Source organism: Caretta caretta, chromosome 7 (genome assembly GCF_965140235.1).
Source record: "Caretta caretta isolate rCarCar2 chromosome 7, rCarCar1.hap1, whole genome shotgun sequence".
Lineage (NCBI taxonomy): Eukaryota > Metazoa > Chordata > Testudines > Cheloniidae > Caretta > Caretta caretta.
The window spans coordinates 94,835,685-94,859,068 of record NC_134212.1 but is presented as its reverse complement, the minus strand read 5'-3'; the positions used below and the strand labels follow the sequence as shown (position 1 = coordinate 94,859,068).

At 40.6% G+C, this 23,384-nt stretch overlaps 1 protein-coding gene and 1 long non-coding RNA gene across 7 annotated transcripts in view; one reads left to right on the top strand and one right to left on the bottom strand.

The window, feature by feature from the left end:
• Nucleotides 1-5,725: 5,725 nt before the first annotated feature.
• IDE (insulin degrading enzyme) overlaps nt 5,726-23,384 on the bottom strand; it is a 99,999-nt gene continuing 82,340 nt past the window's right edge. For all 6 annotated transcript variants that reach the window (XM_048859575.2, XM_048859576.2, XM_048859572.2 and 3 more), the window contains 4 exons: nt 20,004-20,065; nt 10,458-10,530; nt 9,155-9,222; nt 5,726-8,547 (listed from right to left, as the gene is read on the bottom strand). In XM_048859575.2, coding sequence (XP_048715532.1) covers nt 8,452-8,547; nt 9,155-9,222; nt 10,458-10,530; nt 20,004-20,065 — 299 coding nt within the window. In that variant the 3' untranslated portion in view covers nt 5,726-8,451. The remainder of the gene's footprint in view (nt 8,548-9,154; nt 9,223-10,457; nt 10,531-20,003; nt 20,066-23,384) is intronic.
• Nucleotides 10,086-21,971, top strand: LOC125640699 (uncharacterized). The gene is made up of 3 exons (XR_007357859.2): nt 10,086-10,547; nt 14,299-14,464; nt 21,100-21,971. It is a non-coding gene; the product is annotated as an uncharacterized LOC125640699 (long non-coding RNA).

Sequence of the window (23,384 nt, the reverse complement as noted above, 5' to 3'; positions counted from 1 at the left end):
CTATAAGGGGAGTGTGACATCACAGCTGGCTCAGGGAACAAAGAACCCAATGTACTACTGCTAGACCAGTTATTCCAAAACTTTTTACTACAGCAACCCACCAACTGCACGATGTGTACCCTCCACAACACTAGTCTGGCCCAGTGCAGAGGGAAGGCCAGAGGGAACGGGGTTGTAAAGCAAACCCACCCATACTCACCCTGTAGCTGTGGTTTGGGTAGTAAATGGTCATTAATAGTCGAGGCCACAAATCTGAACATGCCTCCTCAAATGATAATTTAAACTGTAAATCCATTCTAAAAAAAAAAAAAAAAAAAAGACTATAAAATGGAACTGTTGGGTCCAATATTTATGGTCTCAGTGATTTCAATATCAAAATGTGCTCAGTTTATAGGTAAACAGATAGTTTTCTAAATGCCAGTTCAGCAAACTCAGCATCGTTTTTGAAAATCAAACTGTGGCCTTATTGTCCTTCATTGTCACCAGTACAAGATTCTGCAGGTCAAATTCTGCTCTTTTAGACCTGTGAAACAGAAGTGCCTGCAGGATCAAGGCCTACATTTGGCACAGGATTAAGTAAACTCAGAAATTGCTAGGTTTGTATCCAGTGATTTTGTAACCTGATTATCTGTGCAACTGGAAAATTTAACAAGCACTCCTATTAACGGGGCAAAAGAAGGAATAGAATCAAAATCCCTCTCTTTTAGTTGCAGGGCTAACAGGATTAAAATGTAGTAAAAACTTGTACTAAAATAAACTGATATTACTCTAAATTTGCATAGGGAACAGAATAGTTGACTAAGAGGATCTGGTTTAATAGAGTTATTTTTCAGAGTAGGACTACACTTTAATTATACTGTGTTAAGGAATGACCTCAAAACTTCACTTACTGGGCATTAAAAAAAACCTAAGATGCAAAATTTTATTACACAAACATTAACTCTCCCGAGCCATCAAAAGCCATAATTCTTTAGAGTACATTAGAAACATTGAGAATGGCAGGGAGCCAATGAGACTGGCGGAAGGTCTCTTCTGCTCCTCCTCCCTCTCTCATATTAAACAATCCCAGAACTAGGAAGAAGCACTGGGAATTCATCAGTGGCAGCTCTTCGAAAACAGGAGGGGTGCCACTGGCCAGCAGATCCTCTGGAGCTACCCATTGGGGCTAGCCCCTTTAGGTTCTGCAGCAACAATTAAATAATACTCTTCTGAGAACGGTGCATGTTTCTGCTAACATTGGTATTTGACATTTGGTATGTCTAATATCACTCAATGATTCATCCTAGGATCTTCAACGAACCAGAAATTTCCAATGGTGTGGGGGAAATTATTTTCAGTTTATTTAAAATGCATTTCTCTACTGAGTATCTCCTACATTCTTGTTTAGTGGGGTACTCATCACATAAACCAAGACCCAATTAAATTTTAATTTTTGCTTTGCCGTCACTTTCTAAACAAGTTACATCATCCTGAATTGCTAGGGGGTCAGACACTTAAATAGCTCGCTACACAATTTTGAAAAGATACACTATTTATATAATTTAGAAGGGTTTTTTTAAAAAAAGTATATTTTACAAACGTAGACCAATTTTTTTCTTGATTTTTAGGTCTTTCTTTTGCCCTAACAACATAGAATGACTCCTGTGGAGCAGTGAGTCAGCTTGGTTGACATCTTGCAACATACTATATCACACAGGTCTGCAGAGCCATTACAAAGTTAGGGCCCAATCCTGCAAAGTGGGAAACCAGTGGGACTCTTTGTAGGCATAAGGGTCTGTCTGCACAGAGTGCTTTCCAATGGCTTGGGTCCTAATCTGGTCAGATGAAAAAAATTGTTGCATATATTATAATGCCAGAGCTATGACACTATTCAAATATTAGTAACTCTGCAATTTTAAACTGCTCTTTAAAAGGTTTTTAGGACAAAATTAAGTTTACAATCTACATGTTTTGGAAACTATGGGAGCAGAAGAGGAATGCCATTATTTTGAATGATCTTTAGATACTATGCAACAAAGTAATCTACTCCATATATTAGGCAGCTTAATTACACAATATAGGGAGGATTTAGTTCCCAAACGGAATGATTTTCTTGATTCCTCTTTATTCTCCTGGCTTATTCCAGAGGAAATGACAAAGTTAAAAAGTGGTAAGAGATCCTACTATATATCACTCAGATACTTTCAAAGCTCGAAGTATCCTATTAGCGTTAGTTTCTAAGAATTGCAATAAAGACAGTCCTTCTATTCACTCTTAATTACTGGATCCAACATTTAAACCGTCGAGTAAAGATTCTTCTTTATGCAGTGCCATAGAAGTGCATGACAATTTATAAACATCACACATGGTCCCTTCCCCCAAAAGTTTATAATATAGGTTAAACTAGATATTACATGATAGAATGTTATCAGAGAAAGGGGTGCAATATATCATGCAATTATCTACTTTCAACTTATATGAACAGTATATGCACATTATGATGTTACAGTAATTCAACTTAATTTTTTAACTGTATTTTTATTTGTATTAGGTTGGTGCAGGGTGTGGGCAAACACCATAATACAGTGTACATTTTGTATACATTTAGTTAGATATGATTATCTATATTTTAAATTTCATAACAGGCCTAAGCTAGTAATTAGGTTTAATTCCAAAGCAGAAATTCCAAAATACAAAGCCTTATCCTACACATACCACTCCACCCTTAAGTACATTATCGTCTGGACGATAATGTATGCTTATCGTATGCTTAATGTACATTCTTATTAGGTTTCACATTACAAGTCGTGGGCTATATACAGCTGATCTGTTCAGACTCCTGTTCTGGTTGGGGAGTTCCTGTTTTCAGCTGCTTTCTGAACTGTTCCTGCCTCACTGCTTACGATTCCTGACTTGGAGAGCTGAGGAAACACTCTAGGCTGGATATTCTTGGTTAGGATCACTTACTCTAGGAGTGATATTTATGGTTAGCGTTCACCAGGACCCAGCCAGGCGAACGCTAACCACAGAAACATATCTAAAACATAGGCACCCAATCCAGCATGGCCATAAACTAGTAGGTATAGCTAGAATGACAGGCCAGAGCCCCCTAAGCTAATGAGCAAGGGGGAAGAAGCAGCCAGAGCTAAGCACCCAATTTTGGGGAGATGCTGAAGCCAGCTACAAATACAATTCCTATGTGCCTAAAGCTCATTCGATTCTGCAGTCCTGTCAGAGTTAAGTTTTTCTCCAATTTATGTAAGGAAATTCATATTAATCAAATATGCAAGATATGGCCTTGTCATTTGCATAGAATTTTCAGATTTCTGAACCTTGAGCTTCAACAGATATACATCAGTGAATAATAATGGAAAGAGCGTGATGTGAAGGTCACAGTGACCACATTTAAGTACCTCACAATTGAGTCCTCCCAGAACTCCATGTTCATTGTGAGGAACAATTTCCTTCAACGATGCTGAAGGCTCAGAATGGTGGTGTTAGCAGGCCAGATATTTTCGTAAAGACAAAAGGAACTGCAGAACTGGTTGACATCTCACAGTGACTCCAAAGCTGGAGGAACTAATCCATTATGGCCCTTTCTAGCTTCACCAAAAGATATCCATTTGGGTTGAAATTTCTCATACTAAATTTCATTCATATCCAAGGCAAGCTGGACAACTCAGCAGCATCCAATGAGCCATTTTTGAGTTATGCAGCTGCAAAATGTTTACAAGTTCCTGGTGTTTTAAACTGCCTCCAACATTTCCTTGTCAAATGAATTCTTTTAATAGCTTTAAACATGAACCTTGCCGTGCAGTTAGTCCTCACTAAGGATCTGGGCTTTGAACAGGTTTGAAAATAATTTTTTTGAATTTAAAAATTCATAAATACTTTAAATGCTAATCTTATTTAGATGCCTGAGTTTAGATAAATTGGATCCGGACATAATTTCACCGTTTAAGATGGTCCAATATGATTTTACCATGCTTAACACTGACATTTCTGGACTCTCCTGGAACCCTTGACTTCCTACCCAGGCTGTTTCTCTTTAAATTTTAATTCAAATGTTACACACTTTGTGCTTTATGCCCCCGAGTGCACACCTGTCACCTATCAATTTCAAACTGTGTGTATTCTGGAGTACTGCAGATGGACTCATATGCTTGGCCTCTTCTGAAATCATATCAAAGGTAGGAGAGGTAGTTAAGATTCATATTTCTTCTACCTTTAAAATAACGTAGGTAAAGGCCTGTAGATCTGAAGTCCTCTCTGTTGAGCTTCCCTGAATCATACATTTAAAATATCTCATATGTATAGAAGCACTGTGTATTCTGGGGCATGCAGCCACAGAATGTGCAAAACTTGATTTAAATCTGAATAATAAATCTGAAACGGATTTGAATAATAAATGAACAGGGTTGACTCAAAAAAGGGACCTGCTCATTTTTGGAGACAGCTCAATGAAGGCCTCTGCTCACTGCACTGCAGTCAAAGAAGTGCATGGAAAATTCTCATATGAAGAGATTCAAGAAAGGAGATGAATAAGAGGGGCCATAATTTAAAAAATGGTTTTGAGAGGGTAGATTGAGACAGGGAGAACAGAAGTTTCCCATAACACAAGAACGGCGGGACAGTCAATGAAATTGAGAGGTGGGAAATACTTTTTCACACGTGTTTAAACTGTGGAAGTCGTTGCCACAGGAAGTCTTTCAGGCCAAGAATTTAACAAGATTCAGAAAAGGACTGGACTCTTATGTGGATATCAAGAATATCCAGACTTACAATTAACAATACATTTTGCGAAGAAAAATTTTTCATGTTTCAGGAATTAAGACACAGGATAAGACTTAATGTTGGGGGGGCAGATTATTTCACCTCTGCCTTCTGGCAGAGTTTTCCACCTCCCTCAGACATATGGTGATGGCCATTGTCAGAGACAGGATACTAGACTAGGTGAATCTTGGGTGAATGAGTGGTCTTCAGAGTTCATTTCTCAGAAGTCAAATCCTTTTGGCATCCTCCTCCACACTAATGACAAGACTGTAACCCCACTTTAAGCTGTCAAGTCCTTCCAATCCCTCTTCCCAATACCAACTGTCACCCTTCAGGACTCTCTCTCCTTGCAACCTAAAAGAAGTTTTTCTCTAGGAGCCCCCCACCAGCAGGGGCAGCAAAAGAGGAGGTTTTTGGACTCAGAACTCGCACCATTTATAGTTCCCAGCAATAACCTCACTAATCTCTGACCCTAGTAAAAGGTATTTTACTTTATACATATATTTAATGAAATAAAATTAAAATAAAATAAAATAAAATGAACGCAATAGCTACCAAAGTTAAGCTACCGAAGTATAACACTATCAAGCTGCAGTGATGGTCTAATAGGCTGCTCTGAAATTGCCAGTTCAAGATTTAGTAATTTTAAAAAACCTCGTTTATAATTACTTTTTCTTTTTTTTTTTAAATAGAGAGACATCTACCTATATACAAAATCTATATATTAAAATAATCTCCTCATCTTCATGTAGGGAAGCCATCAGGATATTTATGCAACATGCACCACTGCCCTCTGGCACTTCCCTAGCAGAAATGAATTGGAAGCACAATAAAGCGATCCCAGCCAGTCGAGGCAGTTCAGTCAGCAGCACTTTATGATCAAGGCTAGAGAAAAACCAACGTTTCAGCTGATAGATGTAACATTACCAGAACAGAACAGAATACAAATAAAACAAATGAAGAACTCCAAAGATTAAATCAGAGCGTTTATTGTAAACAGGGTAACTCTAGCACTCTGTCATACTGGCTGTGTCACATGCACCCAATTACACATCAACTGCTCAAAATAGCACTTGCAAAAATGACTGCAATCTCATCATTTATGGTTTGTTACATAAACGTAATTTAACAAGCACTGAAACAGAATTACAGTGTATTCTAGGTAGTCTGTTATTGCTTGTAGACACTGCAGCTTTGGATCCATTCAAATGAATCCATTAATATGCCTGAGTTAACAAACTGTACTGCTGTATCAAACTCAGAAACTGTAAAATGCTGGAGAACACTTAAAAGCAATTAAAAGTTGCTGTCAGGCTACATGAGTTCCCACTTTCACTCCAGAACTTAAAAAATACTAAATGTTCTTTTCTGGAAAAAATGGATTTGTGGTACTGTGTTAAATAGAACATCACTCCAGTTTTTATGTATAGATGTGTGTGTGTGTGCGGACACACACACACATATATAAATGGTTAAAATTTGAGTTCACATCACTTTAATTATAATTTTTTTTTATACAAAATAGAGGCCATTTCATTTTTTTCACCATAAGAGTGCTACGTTTAAATACTAAATCCCAAAAATATATAATTTGTATCGTGTGCAGTCAACATTTATTTTTAATACCTATAATACAAATAATCTTAACCAAAAGGAAATTATAAACAAAAAAAATGCATTCGGGGCAAAGCAAGCCACAACGCGTGAAACATTCATGAAGAATATGGTAAAGCATAAAAAGTAGCAGCATTTCATTTTTCCCCTATAGTGTGTTCATGTTTTTCCCTTCACGCTAGCGAGAAATGCTATTGGCCTCCACTGACAACCGGCAAACATCACATGGAAACAGCACTTTTCAAAATTATTCTTTGTGAACAGTTTATGCTGTAAACCTTTTAACAGCATTTAAGTTGATAATATTTATTCAATTAAAGCAGCATTTCTTGGATAAATATAAACTCGGGCCCTGATTCTGTAAACACTTAAGCAAGCATGTAATGTTACTCATGTGAGTAATCCCACTGAAGTAAATGTTTTGCTTTATTCATGTGAGTAGTCCCATTAGCCTCAATGGGCTAATGGGACTACTCAGGTTAGTAAAGCTACACGTGTATTTAACTATAGGCAAGATCAGGGCCAAAGGTTCAGGTTCTGTTAATAGTGGGCAAAGTCTCAAAGATGTTAATGGTATTTATGGTATTAAGTGCTCTGCCTGATAAGTGTTCACATGATTAGGCCCTTAAGTTTTCAGTGTTCAGCACATCCTGCCCTGCCTAAACATGCACAGTAAATTATACACATCAAAAGGCAAGATAGTTTAGTAATGTAACAAAATATTTTAAGACTAAAAATAACTCTTTTTAAAATCCTTTTTGTACTTTATGGCCTAATCCTGCCTTCTTTATTGAGGCAGAACCACCACTGAAGTCACTAAGCTCAGTAAAGGGTGAAGAATTGGATTCATTATATATTATTCTGCTATTTTCTTTATGAATTAAAATTATGAATTACACATGTGCCAACTGTGTTTTTGTGCTGATTTAACTAGTGTGTTGTGCTGCTGTTTTGTTTTGAATGTCTGAATGACAGAAAAAGGAGTGTGAAGACTGAGCATCTAAGCCATGTAGCCCTATACAGGAAACTCAACTGATGCATTCATGGGGCCAAACTTGACTTTAGCTGTGCTTATGTCAAAAACTAAGGCTCTGATATAGTAAAGCACTTATGCACATGCTTATAGTTATGTGCATTTTTAAGTGTTTTGCTAGATCAAGGCCTAATATAACAATATACTGAGCAAAAAAAACATTGGCGACCTCATCCAGTTTATGAACAACTGGAAACAAAAATGATGTCAATTAAAAAAAAAACAAACCAATTTTTATTATTCAACCAGAAGGAAACAACTCAGAGCAACCCTGAGAAATTGAATGAGGTATTAACAATCAAGAGACAAGCATAACACTCACAAAAATAAGATGGACTACCGAAGTGTTTCCAGCATTTTACTAGTTTGAATATAAAATGTCCCCAAATTTGTATATAAAGATTAAAACCATGCCAATATATTTAATTACTCTTCTTCTGTTAAAGACAACTCCCTTGTTTATTATTTTGTTGCAAAATTTCCTCTTTTCCACTGATCTACTTAAATCTTAAAAAGAAAACAAGTTGGTTGCACTGAGGATCAATTAAAAAAAGGTATCATTCAACACTTTACCCTTCAAAAAATGTCAAAGCCTCCTTTTTATGAAAAGTTTTGCTCTGCCCTCCCCCCAAAAAAGGCTTAATACTTTTTTTCCTGAAAAAATTACAGAGCTATTTTCAATGGCCTTTTGCAAGAATAACATGGATATTTTAAGCAAAATCAGTTTGGTCTGGAGGCTTCTTCAAATTCCATTATCAAAATGAAAATTTTAAGGGATATATTATTTTAAAAATATACTGCATCTACAAGAGCCTTTAATATTCTGGTTGATTTTGGTTTTCAACAGTTTTGTAATATAAATGACACATGACAACAACTAATTTTCTAATTCTCTGTATCCCTAAGACACCAATAACGCTGAATGAACCAAGAGTGAATCAGGGACTCTCAGAATGGACAGGATTGTTTATCTTAATAATCTTTAAGATGTTTGTTCATGATGAAACCCCTTGAAATTAATTCCTTTGCATTTCTTCATCCATTGGGATTCTTCACAGTTTTGAAGCCATGACATTGATATGTGGTTTCACCAGTGGAAAGAGTGGTAGACTGCGTTTGAACTCTGTCATATTTTGAATCACATCAGGCTGCAGAGAAGTTTATTTGAAAAAACAAAAACAAAGAACCTTTGCTCAATATCAAATAAAACATGAGAAATTGCTCACTTTCAGATGTTATCACTTAATTGTTCTATCCACATACATACAAATCCTGTCTGCTCTCTTTTACCCTGAAATATCAGATCATCAGTTCCTCAAAAAAAATATATCAGCATTACTCTTACACTCACAACATTATAAAATGGCTTTTAAGCTTTGAACCCAATCAGAACTTTTAGATTTATTCTATATTATTTCAGACTATATTTAGAATACATTTATTCTATAGTGTAGGTGCTCAGCATACAATTACCTACTTCCATCTACTGTTTCTACAACGGAGTCATAGGGACAAAGGCAACTGGAAAGCCCAGGATAAAGCAGAAGTTTCCTCTTTTGTTTCGAAACACAGGATAAAATCCACACGTACAGAAGCAGGCAATGTGTTTGTAAAAAAGTAGAAGCTCTGAGACAGTTGTGAGCCAGAATCTCAATTTGTAATGATAATGTCACAGTCAGGATTTCAAAAAGTCTGTACCCTCACTCAATGCCCATTTTTCTATACTATCAACTAATTTTTTTTATTTTTTTTTACCTGTGGCAAGGGGGGTGCTGGTGCCAGATTTACGTCATTTTGGCTTGGAAATTCTCCAACAACAGGACCTATTAAAGAAAATTAACTTAGAAAGACTGCAGCTTCTAAAATATCTTCTCAAAGAAGCTACTTCTTAAGTTAGACAAATAGCTAAAAGTACAGTTTATGAATTTTAAGAACCCTGCCTGTAGTTTTTCCTTAGCAGAACCAAGCACCTAATTTATACTCCTAAATATCCCCGATCAATAAATAGTTTAACTGATAGATACATATACTATTGACTGAATTTGTGTGAAGCAAGGATAACATCTTATGGCCAGTTACAACATCTGTGTTGTACATCTGTGTTCCCTATATATTTTCCAGGGGCTACCCCACATCCTACAACTATTGCTCCCTTGTGGCAGACAGACCACTCTGATTTCATTTTTACATTTTAAAAGCATATTTATGTTCTTCCTACTCATGCATTTTATTAACAGCTAAAAGAACCTAATAAAGATCAGTCAGTCGTGGAAGTTAGAGATGGGAAAGTTATCTTAGACCCTCAGTGTCACAAAACACACACAACCTGATGCACATTGACAAATGATTTTGCACAAAATGTCATGGAAAATTTTTCACCAATCTTGCAGATAATTAGTGAAACCATGTTTTATTTTTTACATTTTAACTCTAGAGAGGAGCAGAATAGTTAATAATAAATGACAGCTGAGTCTATTTTCCAACTGATTAGTTAATTAATTGGAAATAAAATCTAAATAAAATTATTAGCATGTGTATTTCAAGTATAGAATAATGTTTCATATTACCAATTGGAGGTTTATATATTTCTTTCTTTCCTCAGAAATGCCCCAACAACAGACTGACATTTCACTGATGATCAGAACAGTCTATTCCATTTCTACACAGACATACTAAATATGTATATTTTATTTTCCAGAACAAGGTGTTTCCAGGGTTTTTTTAGTGTCTTGTTATTAAAAATAGAAGTTGTACATTTTAGGACATACCATTTTAACATAGTTAGATACTTCAGAATGGGTGAAGGAATGCCAGGCTCATCATCTTTATTGTGTCTGGAAACCCACAACTATCTGAACTTCCCTCAAATGAACTATTTTTAAATATCCTTGTGGAAAATACCTGGGTGAAAATACCTTCCTCCAAGAAGCCATAAACCACCTTTCCAGAATTTGGTTTCATAGAGCATTGTACTTGTACTGCACAACACACTGCTGTATTGCACTTTGTCTGACTTGAACAGGAATAAATTTAAAAATCTATGCAATACAATACTTACAGGAATCCATTTCCCTTGAAAGGACGTGTACGGATACCTTGTGTCTCCTGGGAGCATCTACTGCCAACATCTCCTACAGAAAGCAGCAAGGTCAGTTATTCAACAACAGAATCTAAGTGACAGCTAGCTTCTATCAGGAAGGGGAGCCATATGTTGTCTACGTATTACAAGGGATGACAACCATTTAACGTGCAACTTTAGTGGTAATTAATGTTAGAGTCAAATTTTGATTCTCTAAACCCTTGTTGGGCACGTCCCTGGAAATTTAACCAAAGTTCCAGTCCTTCACAGCTCTTAATGATTTCAGAACTGAACTGCATGAGAGATCCAGTCTTGTGAAGTTCAGAAGCCCCAAGGAACTAGGGGTGAAATGCTGGCTCCATGGAAATCAACGAGAATTTTGCCATTGATTTCTATGGAATCAGGATTACACACTAGATATTTGGTCCTACAGAGTTTCTACAGAGCTGTAACGGCAGAGCCCAGCAGCCTTGGGGAAGCACATCAACCCTGAGCACAGATGTCAAAGTCAGTTGGGCCATCTCACCTAACTATGTATATGTTTCTAGTGTCCCTTCCCGCATCCTGGGACAACTGAATAATGATGCACTGTGTATTAGTACAAACATTAAAATGGATAGAAAGAAATCTACTCCAACTGGATGGAGTACTGGTACCTTGAACAACCATATAGGTTATCACTTATTAACCATCTGTTAAGGAAATCTCTTCTAGTAATTTTCAATTTGCGGTCTTTGATTTTTAATAGGTCTCTCTGTGTTTAACTAATTGATATATGTAGTGTAGTTGTAGCTGTGTTGGTCCCAGTATATTAGCGAGACGAGGTGGGTGAGGGAATCTCTTTTATTGGACAAACTTCTGTTGATGAGAGAGACAAGCTTTCGAGCCACACAGAGCTCTTTGCCAGGTCTGGAAAAGAAACTTCCAGTCTCACAGCAAAATGTGAGGCGAAGAGATTGTTTAGCATAACTAGTTAACACACATTCTCAGGGACCATTCTACCACCACCTTCCCACTAAACTCTCTCTGGAACACTCCCACACTAGCATCAACTTCCTGGACATCACAATCGGCTTGAACAATGGAACCCTACAGACAACCATATACAAGAAACTCATGGATCACCACATCTACCTTCACAGATCCACTAACCATCCCAAACACACTAAGGCTTTGTCTACACCAGCACTTTTGTCGGCAAAACTTTTGTCAGTCAGGGGTGTGAAAAAACCATACCCCTGACCAACATAAGTTTCACCAACAAAAGCGCCGATGTGGACAGTGCTATGTTGGCAGGAGACAGACTTTCGCTGACATAGCTACCACTACTTGTTGGGGGTAGTTACTTATGCCAGCAGGAGAGCTCTCTCCTGCCAGCATAAAGTAGCTACATAGGAGACCTTGTAATTGCACAGCTGCAGCGGTACAGCTGTGCTGCTGTAAGGACCATACTGTAGACATGGCCTAAGAAATGTGTTATCTACAGCCAGGCACTCATAGCACAGAATATGCACCTTAACAGACTTAAAACCATCTTCCCCAAACAAGGACACTCATCCAGAGAAATATATCACATCCTGGAATGGGCACCCAAATACCCAGAGAGCACCTGCTTCAATAAAGAAACAAAACCCTCTCTGACCGCACTACTCTAGTTGTCACCTACCCCCCACCCACCACTGGAACCCATATGAGGGATCAAACAAACAAACAACTACACCATATACTTGACGGGGACCATCTTAAAAAAAAAAAATCTTTCTTGAAGCCCCTCTTCTGGCCTTCAAACAACCCTCCCAACCTCTCCAAGCTCAGCGTCAGAAGCAAGCTCCCCACAGACCAGGACACAGCAACTCAAAGCAGCACCAGACCCTGCCAGAACAGATGCAAAACTTGAACACATATCTCCACTGCTTACAATAACCAACACCTCCCACAATACACCTTTCAAGATCCATGAATCCTACATATGCCTATCACAACATGTAGTGTATCTCAACCAGTTCATTAAATGCTCCAATAACAATTGTGTGGGTGTAACCAGACAATTACTATTCTCTCGAATAAACTCACACAGGAAAATGATAAAAGACAAAAACACCATATCACCTGTGCGTGAAACCTTTTTCACAAAGTTATCACTCTGTATCTGACCTATCAGTCCTCAACCTCAAAGGAAACCTGTACTAATACTTACAAAAGACAAGCTTGGGAGCTTAAATTCATCACTGTGCTAGACACCAAAAATCATGGACTGAGACACTGGATTTAGGCTTATTACAACAATCTGTAACCCACTAACTCCTCTTTTTGTCCTATGACTGCAGAGGTATTGATGGGTCACTTACAGTATGTGTTAACTACTTACGCTAAACAATCTGTTCCGCTTTTCATTTTGCTGCAAGGCTGGGAGTTCCTTTCCCAGATCTGACCAAGAGCTCTGTGTGGCTTGAAAGCTTGTCTCTCTCACCAACAGAAGTTGGTCCAATAAAAGATACCCCCTCACCCACCTTCTCTCTCTAACTAATTTATGTAATGACTATATAGGCGAGATAAATCATTAAAGAAAAATAACTTGATAAATAATTTGTTGTTTGAATCAGCCTATCAGCAAAAGACTAACACCATTCGTCAAATTATGATGGGAAATTCTGCCAATAGATGGGTCTTACAATTTGTCTAGCTCTCATAAGAGAGTCCATAGCAAAATTAAAATAAAAAGCACAAAAAGGGCAAATCTTTGCAAGCACACCGAGAACCACCCAACAATTTACTACTCTATAAGAAAACAAATTCAGCTCATTTAAAAAAAAAAATGTATCTTCTACATGAACAGATCACATTTAAGCTGCATATGGGGATGAAAGGATACATACTTCAAACACACTAACATACATCATTGCAGTCTCATATCGTTCTTAAAAGATCCGAATAAGTCTCTTCACTATTTTTTACTTCCATGCATTCTCAATAATCGACCTCTACATATCTACTGAAGAAGCATACCTCTGCCTGATTAAAGGAAAATAATTATTTTTCCATCTGTGCTGGATGTGTTAGATTTTTAGTTTGTTTTGTGTGCGCATCTCACCAGTCATTTAAGATCCATAACAGTTTCCCGAGTCCATGCACTGAATTAATTATTTATTTGGGAATAAAGTTATTTTACTGGGAACTATAACTATTCCTGATTGAATCTGGGGTAGGTCAATATTGATTGAAAGTCACTACTATCTGACAGTTGGTCAGTAGTATTTATGAAATTAAGTTGCCTGCTAGCAAAGAGGTGTCCACCTCACAAATGACAACCTGGCTGGCAGTCTCACCAAAGCCCAAGAATTAAATGGGCATAGCAATTACTGCTTATTTCCATAGAAGGCAACTGTAGCTAACAAAAGTTTTTCTGTGTGACCAGGGCCACTGGAAAACCACAGAGATATTAGCATATTCTGCTGAAACTTGACCTCAATCTCTCTGGAAAGTTTACTATATTTTTATATATAGTCTTTCTGGAACTTGGGGTAAATGGTCCACAGTGAGGGAAGATATGCTTGCACAGTGCTGGTTAGTAAACTGGCCATGCTGCTACCAGTTCCACAGAATATCTGGGAAACTGCAGAGTGAATCCTGCTGCAGCTAATTCTCTAGGACATCAAGTAGTTTGGGGATGGGGTGAATTGGACTTTATATCATTTCCTTCAGATCCACTGACCCTGGCAGAGGAATAGGCCCATGCTCTGTTGCTTAGAAATCTTCTATTTGTGCCATGGGTCAGGGAAGTCTGGTCAGAATTCTTACATGATTTCTGTATCCTTTCAAGAATATCTCAACTGCTTCTGAAGAAAAAATGGCAAACCGCATTTTCCAGTGGAGAACAGCAACATTTATAGGATATTGAAGATTTTCTACAGCATGAATTTCCAGGTTTAAAAAAAAAAAAACAGGAACAAATGAACTCCCTAAGACTATCATTAGTGATAATGAAGGTAAGAGAATCTCAGATACATGAACAGATTTGTTGGTATCTATAATATTTTTCAAAGTGCTCCTTTCACTGTCAGCTGCTCTGCAAGTAATAAAACTACATGAATATTTTGAAATATTGTGAAAAAGATGTGCAACCTATCTTTTGCAGCATAGAAAAACGGTTACTCACCCTCTTGTAACTGTTTTTCTTGGAGATGTGTTGTTCATGTCCATTCCAATCAGGTGTGCATGCACCGTGTGCACAGTTGCCAGAAATTTTTCCCCAGCAGCTCCCATTGGGTCAGCTATGGAGCCCCGTGGAGCGGTGCCTTCATGGCGCTCAGGGACCCTGCCAACGTGGCCCCTCCTCAGTTCCTTCTTGCCGGCTTCTCTGACAGAGGGGTTGGAGGGTGGGTATTGGAATGGATGTGAACACCACATCTCGAAGAACAACAGTTACAAGAAGGTGAGTAACCGTTTTTTCTTCTTTGAGTGCTTGTTCATATCGATTCCAGTCAGGTGACTCCCAAGCTCTACCCTGGAGGTGGGGTCGGCATTAAGGAATCGCCGATTGGAGCACCGCTCAGCCGAAAGCTGCATCATCTCTAGCATGCTGTGTGATGGTATAGTGAGAGGTGAATGTATTCACCAAGTACCTGGCCTGCAGATTTCCTGTATCGGGACCTGGGCCAGAAACGCAGCTGACGAGGCCTGTGCTCTTGTGGAATGAGCCTTAAGAGGCGGGGCTGGGACATTGGTCAGCTCATAACATGTGCAAACACAGGCCGTGATCCAGGAAGATAATCTTTGAGATGAAACTGGAAGTCCTTTCATGCGGACTGCCACAAACAGCTGGTTCGACCTCCTGAACAGCTTTGTGGGCTCAATGTAGAATGCTAAATATCCGCCAAACATCCAGTGAGTGCAGCCTTTGCTCTTGGATACTGTTGCGTGGCTTGGGAGAGAAGACAGGTAGAAAAATGTCTTGGCTAGTATGGAATTGTGACATTACCTTAGGGGAGAAAGGCCGGGTGAGATCTGAGTTGCATCTTGTCCTTGTGGAAGACCATGTAGGGTGGATCGGAGGTAAGGGCCTTTAACTCCGACACCCTCCTGGCTGATGTGATGGCGACCAGGAAGGCTAGCTTCCACGAAAGGTAGCGAAGTCAGCAAATAGCCAGCGGTTCGAATTGGGGTCCCATAATCTGGAGAGGACCAGGTTAAGGTCCCATGACGGAAGAGGCTGTCTAACCCAAGGATATAGCTGTTCCAGGCTCTTAAGGAAATGTCCTACCATAGGGTTAGCGTCCAGATGTGCCCGGATGGAAGGCCAAGATAGCAGCAAGGTGTATTTTGATGGATGATGCTGCCAGGCCTTGTTGGTTGAGATACAGAAGGTACTCCAGGATGAGTGATATAGACGCCTGAGTGGAGGAGTGTAATGTTGGGCACACCAGCAAATGAACCTCTTCCACTTGGCCAGATAAGTGGTCTTGGTAGATGGTTTTCTGCTGCTGAGCAGGACCTTTCTTAGTGGTTCTGAGCACAGGAGTGCCATTGGGTTTAGCCATGAAGCTTCCAAGCCATGAGATGGAGGGACTAGAAGTCCAGGTGGTACAGGCGACCCTGATCCTATGTGATCAGATCGGGGTAGAGTGGTAACACGATAGGAGTGTCCATTGACTGCTCCAGAAGCGTAGGTACCAGTGTTGGCGGGGCCATGCCGGGGCCAAAAAAATTACTTTTGCTCTGTCTCTATGGATTTTCAGCAGTACTCTGTACATGAATGGGAATGGCAGAAAGGCATATATGAGATGGTCTCCCCAGGGAAGCAGGAACGCATCCGAGATTGAACTCGGGCTGTGTTTCTGAAAGGAGCAGAACACTGGGCACCTCCTGTTGCTCTGGGTGGCAAACTGATCGACCTGGGGAAACCCGCACTTTTGGAAGATGGAATATATGATATCCAGACAGATGGCCCACTCGTGATTGCGAAACGATCTGCTGGTGGTCCGCTAGTTCGTTCTGCACACTTGGGAGATAGAACGCTTCCAGGTGAATCGAGTGGGCTATGCAGAACTCCCATAGCTGAAGGGCCTCCCAACATGGGGGCGAAGAGGGGAAGAGTGGACTCCACCTTGCTTGTTGATGTAAAACATGGCTGTAGTGTTGGTGGTCATTACCTGCACACACTGGCCTTGGAGCCGGGATAGGAAGGTTTGGCATGCTAGCTGTACTGCTCTGAGCTCTCTGACATTGATACGCAGGGACAGCTTGTCCTGCGACCATAGTCCTTGTGTCTGGAGCTCTCCCAGATGTGCCTCCCAACCCAGAACTGACGCGTCTGTTACGAGGGACAAGGAGGGCTGGGGGCTGTTGATGGGAACACCCTTGCAGATTGTGTGAGGGTTGAGCCACCATTGGAGGCACTTGAGTACTTGGTCTGTCACTCCCTGGGTGGTACACAGACGCGAGCCATGCTTGAAGTGGTCTGAGCCTCCGTCTGGCATGCCGGACCACCTAAGTGCAGGCTGCCATATGGCTGAGGAGACTCAGGTATCCCCTTGCGGTAGTGGTCAGGTACCAACTGAGGCTTTGGATAATGTCTGTCATGGTCTGAAATCAGGTGTCTGGCAGGAGCGCCCTTGCCTGCACCAAGTCTAGAACCACACTGATGAATTCTATTCTTTGAGTCGGTGAGTAGGTTGACTTGTTCACGTTGAGCAGGAGTCCCAGCCTCTCAAAAGTAGTTCTGACTAGTCAGACTTGAGACTCCACCTGCTCCCTGGTGTGCCTCCTGAGTAGCTAGTAGTCGAGGTAGGGATCCTCCTGCGGAGGAAGGCTGCTATGACCAACATACACTTGGTGAACACTCAGGGGCCTGTCGACAGACCGAAGGGGAGGACTGTGAACTGACAGTATTTGTGGCTGGCTACAAACCTCAGAAACCATCTGTGCGTGGGCCGAATAGCTATGTGAAAGTATGTGTCTTTCATGTCGAGGGTGGCATACCAGTCTCCTGGATCCAGGGAAGGAATAATAGTACTCAGAGAGAACATGCGGAACTTCAACTTCACCATGAACCTAGCCCAGAGTGGGTCTAAGACCTGCTTTGCCTTGGGGATTAGGAAATACTCAGAGTAGAACCCCTTGCTCCTTAGCTCCTGAGGAACGTCCACCATTGCCCCTATGGCGAGGAGTGACTGCACCTCCTGGATAAGGAGTTGCTCGTGAGAAGGGTCCCTGAAGAGGGATGGGGAAGGGAGGGTGGGGAGGAGCAGAATTGGAGACAATATCCCACTTCTACCATGCGGAGAACTCAGCCGTCCGATGTTATTTGGGACCATGCACGGTAGAAGTGGGACAGACAATTCCGAAAGCAGGGCTGAGGATCTGGTATACAGTCTGGCACGTCATCCCCAGGCGCACCTTCAAAAGGCCTGCTTGGAGGCTGAGGAAGTGCGCGCTTGGCCCTGTGATGACGAGGGCTGGGACAGCTTATGCCTGCTGTTCCTACCTCGCATTCTAGAAAAGTCTTGCCTAGGGTGAGGTTGGTAGGGACATTGAGGGGATTCAGGCTTAAGAAGTGTTTTCGCTGAGCAGCTGGGGTATGCAACCCCAGCGATTTCATCGTCACCCTTGAATCCTTTAGGCTGTGTAGCCTGGAGTCTGTTTGCTCTGCGAATAATCCTGTCCCATCAAAGGACAGGTCCTGCAGAGTCTGTTGGACCTCTGGGGGTAGACTCAAAACTTGAAGCCATGAGGTCCTCCTCCGCCAAGTCACCAGCATCCAGTGCCTGCAAAGAGGTCTGTGCCACTGTCTTGCCCTCCTCCACAATGGCCCCAGACTTATCCCTGAACTCCAATGGTATTAGCTCCTTAAATTTGAGCATGGAGTTCCATGAGTTAAAATTTTATCTGCTCACGACTGCCTGCTGATTAGCAATCCTGAGCTGTAAGCCTCCCCTGGAGTAGACTTTTCTACCAAAAAGGTCAAGGTTTTTTTTTTTTGTTGTTGTTTTTTTTTAAAAAAAAAAAGAGTCCTTGGACTTAGGCGGGGGTCCCTGCTGCCCCTGCCTTTCATGTTCATTAACTGCAGACACCACCAAGAAGCAGGGCTGCGGGTAGGAGTATAGATACTCTTAACCCTTGGAGGGAATGAAGTATTTGCATTCTACTCCCCTGGCCGTCGGGGGGGGATAGAGGCCGGGGTCTGCCACACAGTTTTGGTGTTGTTTTGAATGGTCCTAATGAGTGGCAGCGCCACTCAGGATGGACCTTTTAGGGCCAAAATGTCCACCACTGGATCCTCCTATTCCACCACCTCCTTGGCTTGTAAGCTCATGTTGCACGCCACCCCGCAGAATAGGTTCTGGTGGGTGTGACTATTTATGGGTGGTGGTCCTGAGACGAAAGTTCCTGCTACCATCACGTCTGGGGAAGAGGATGAGGATGCAGGTGAGGAACTAGGTCATCCTGGGCCTGTTGGTCCATGGGGACCTCCTGCTCGACCTGCTGTTCCAGGTTGGTGACCACCTGTTCCACCGTAAGGGTGGGAGTCTCTGCTGGTGAAAGTGCTGTAGACTGAATCCCTTCAGCACCTCTGGGCACAGGGCGGCTGGCCGAGGCCGTCGGCAGCCTGGGCTCCGATGCCACTGACCAGAAACCCTTGGACAAGGTGCCCTGGGACTGGTGATATGCCCAGGGGGTCCAAAAAAGCCATTGAGCTGGTCCTTGCCATTGGGACAGCCATGGCATTGTACCCACATCAGGCTGTTGATGCGTTGACCGGTGCCAGTTCTGATGTGAGTATCTAGACCCCACGTCTGATTCTGAGGATGGGGACCAGGATCTAGATAGCCATGGCAGTGCCGATCAGAGCTGGCCAGGTGAGCGGTGCCACGAGGAAGGGGAGTGGTGCTGAGGCCTCGATCTCTACTGAGGTGATTAGTGACGTGATGATGATCAGCACCGGGAGCTGGCCCTCCGACGACCCAGGGCCGAGACAACCGGTGCTGCGAGTGAGAGCGGCACTGGGACTCCGAGCGGCGCTGGGAATCAGGCCAGTGCCCCTTTTCTGGGGCCGGGGATCAGTGACATGGCGACGCGGGCGTGCACATAATTGTCAGCTTGCCACGGGAGAAAAATTGTTGGCAACTGTTGGCATTATTTTTGGCTTGCTGGGGGGAAATTTTCGGCAACTGTACATATGGCGTGTGCACACCTGATTGGAATTGACGTGAACAAGCACTCGAAGAAACAGGTTTACAATTTCCAATATTGGATATATATATAGTGTTATTACAGATGTCATGCTAATGTGAGTTGGGGTGAGGAGCCATACTTCCATTAGGTATGCAAAGTCCCACAAAAATCATCAGGAGTTTGTAGACAAATAGTTCCCCATTGACTCTGAACTGTAATATTAAGACATCTGGATCAATCATGTTACCTTTATAAGACAGGTATAAATGTACTAACTTGCAATTCACACAAGCATATTTTCTTTTAGTGCCTATGTTTCTTAGTGATAAAATTCTAAATATATGACTAACTTACCTTATAGAATTGTATGATATCATCCTTAGTCAGGGTCTTTAGAAACGCCACTTCAATGTTATCTGAACAACAAAATTTTAATTAAAACAAGTCGGCAAATAATAGCTAGTTATTATCATGGTATTTTTTCGAAGTACTTTTATTTCAAATTTAGACAGTGCAATTGACTGCAAATTATATGCTTTTCATTCTTAACTTACAAGCTACTATTTGAGTCTATGAAAAATAAATAGCAGTAGAAGCTTAAAATATTACACAAAATGAGCCCATTTGATTAAATGCGCTATACAAGACTAGAAAACAGCACACACTTTTTTTTTTTTTTTTTTAATTTTAAAGAGTGAAACAGATTCATAACAGATACTGAATTTATTGATGGCTTTTTATTCACATTTATTATACTTAGGGAACCTTTTATTTAGGAAACAGCAAGATGGCATGAGTTTTAAAATATACAATAGCGAAAGAAAATGTGCATGGTCTTTAGTGTGCAGTGTGGTCTAAAGTGAAAAGGGAGGCCTTAAAATTAGTTTGCAGACAAAGTGACTCAGTAGCTATCGTATTTTACTAAATATAGATACATTTAAATGTATGTAAGTCCATTATATAATGCCATTATAAAAGTAATTATTACAGAAACAGAGCCTACCATAAGGGCCAGCGTAAAAGAAAGAGCAACCTTCAAATAAGGAGACTTGTGGGGCAGGAGGATCCAGTTTAAGAATTAAAACATGCAGGGTGATAAATATGTGACTAGGAAGTCAGAGGTGGATTGGCATGGTGAGTTTTGAAAATCAGAATGAAATTTTTAATTGAATTCAGAGATGATGGGAAGTCAGTGAAATTGACTGAACAGATGTTGCCCTGGTAGGGATGGTCATAAGTAAACATGGGTGGGGAAAAAAGTTTGATAACAAAGATTATTCAGACTTCTAGCCTTTAGAGGAAAGTTAAGTTTGGATCACGTGTAGTGAAAGAGTAAGAAACATGGACAGAGAGAGGACTTTTTTCCCCTTTGCATGAGTTGACTAACTTCTGTTTTTGTCAATTCTAGTTACACAAAAACCTTCTACTAAATTCTTCTCAATCAATGTAGGTAGATGGGAACTAAAAGGATCAGGGAACAAGTCAAGAGAAATAAAGAATTGGGTATCATCTGAATAGAAGAGATGATCACAGATCAGGTTACAGATAGCAATGAGTCATCCTGGAGAGAGAAGATATATGAACAAGAAGGCGAAGGATGGAGACATCTGGGGCACTAGAAAGCAGGACAGAGGAGATGAAAAAGCAGCAGAGAGTAGGAACTTTCACGCTGCTCCCTATACCTGGAATGACATCTCATTGCCAGTATACCAAGGGACCTCACTCCTTTCAAAAATGTTTTCTGAAAGCTGTACTGAGGCCAATGTATAGGGCACTACAGGAGGATACACAGTTAAAGTAGTTTCCAATAGGACACTGACTACCCCAACAAAGCTGAACTTGGTACTGGCACAGGACAGAATGTTGAATGGAAAGCAGTGGAGAAGGCTACAGTGGAAAAGGTGGCCACAAAATGTACAGACCGTGTTTCCCAGAACCTTATTAAACAAAGGAAGGTTGGAGACTGTACTTCTGAGCAGTAACGTTCAGACACACACCAAATATAAGGCAGAGCAGATCTGACCCTAAAACCTAAAATGGGACAACTCTTTTATTTGAGAAGAAAATACATGTTTTAACTGTCAAACTGATTTATCTTTCTTGTGATAAACTGTATTTTAAAATGTTTACTAAGTAAATAGTGAACAAAGCCAAAATCTAAACTAGAATATTCCATTCCTTTTCTTTTGCTCGTTACCTTTTGGGAGGAGTGGGAGAGAAACATGTTTTTTTATGGCAAAAACCAATTTAGCTTTCTCTGTTTCAAGATGTACTAACTAATAATACAAAAAAAAGAAAAGGAGTACTTGTGGCACCTTAGAGACTGACAAATTTATTTGAGCATAAGCTTTCGTGAGCTACAGCTCTGTAGCTCACGAAAGCTTATGCTCAAATAAATTTGTCAGTCTCTAAGGTGCCACAAGTACTCCTTTTCTTTTTGTGAATACAGACTAACACAGCTATTCTGAAACCTAATAATACAAAATGATAATCCTATCTAACTCAGAATATTTCAGATAAAGATTAAGAACTTGCTGGTGAAAAGAAAAAAAAGGTTTAAAAGGATGAGCTAGAAGATAAAATGTTTCAATATTGATATAAATTATTTTTAATTAATTTTTAGTGAGAATGAGTTGGTCAAACTGGACAGTCTCTATGTAAAAGAATAAATGGACACAAATCAGACTTCAAGAATTATAACATTCAAAAACCAGTTGGAGAACACTTCAATCTCTCTGGTCACTCGATTACAGACCTAAAAGTGGCAATACTTCAACAAAAAAAACTTCAAAAAAAAAACAGACTCCAACGAGAGACTGCTGAATTGGAATTAATTTGCAAACTGGATACAATTAACTTAGGCTTGAATAGAGACTGGGAGTGGATGGGTCATTACACAAAGTAAAACTATTTCCCCATGTTTATCCCCCCCCACTGTTCCTGGGACGTTCTTGTCAACTGCTGGAAATGGCCCACCTTGATTATCACTACAAAAGGTTCCCCTCCCCGCCCTTCTACTGGTAATAGCTCACCTTACGTGATCACTCTGGTTACAGTGTGTATGGTAACACCCATTGTTTCATGATCTCTGTGTATATAAATCTCCCCACTGTATTTTCCACAGTATGCATCCGAGGAAGTGAGCTGCAGCTCACGAAAGCTTCTGCTCAAATAAATTGGTTAGTCTCTAAGGTGCCACAAGTCCTCCTTTTCTTTTTGCAGACTAACTTAACAGACTAACACGGCTGCTACTCTGAAACCCGGGGGGAATACTATTATTCTCATCCTAAACACCTCTCCATTAATGTTTGTAATATTTAGAATATAAGATTAAATCTTAGAGTGACATCTAGACCTGCTCAGAACAGAGACCGACAACATCATGGTTCAGACACAAGCTGTGGCCTACACTAGTGCTCCCACTGTTGCTAGCACTAGTGGAGCTGCACTGGTAGCAGAAAGAGTGGGAAATTTTAGCAGGGAAAAAGCCTATTATAGAGGCTAAGAATGTATGCATTGTCGTAAGGACTGTGCAAGGTAAATATGACTGCTCTTAACACAGGCACTAGGTGCACATGTAGTACAATCTTTAAAAACACATACAAAAGAATTCAGGCTGACACAATGTCAATAAATAAAGCCTCCTATCATATATCCAACCCTTTACCACCCTTGGCCTACTGTAGTGGTTCATGGAACTCTGCAAAAAAAGAGCTGAAGATCAGTAAATGTGGG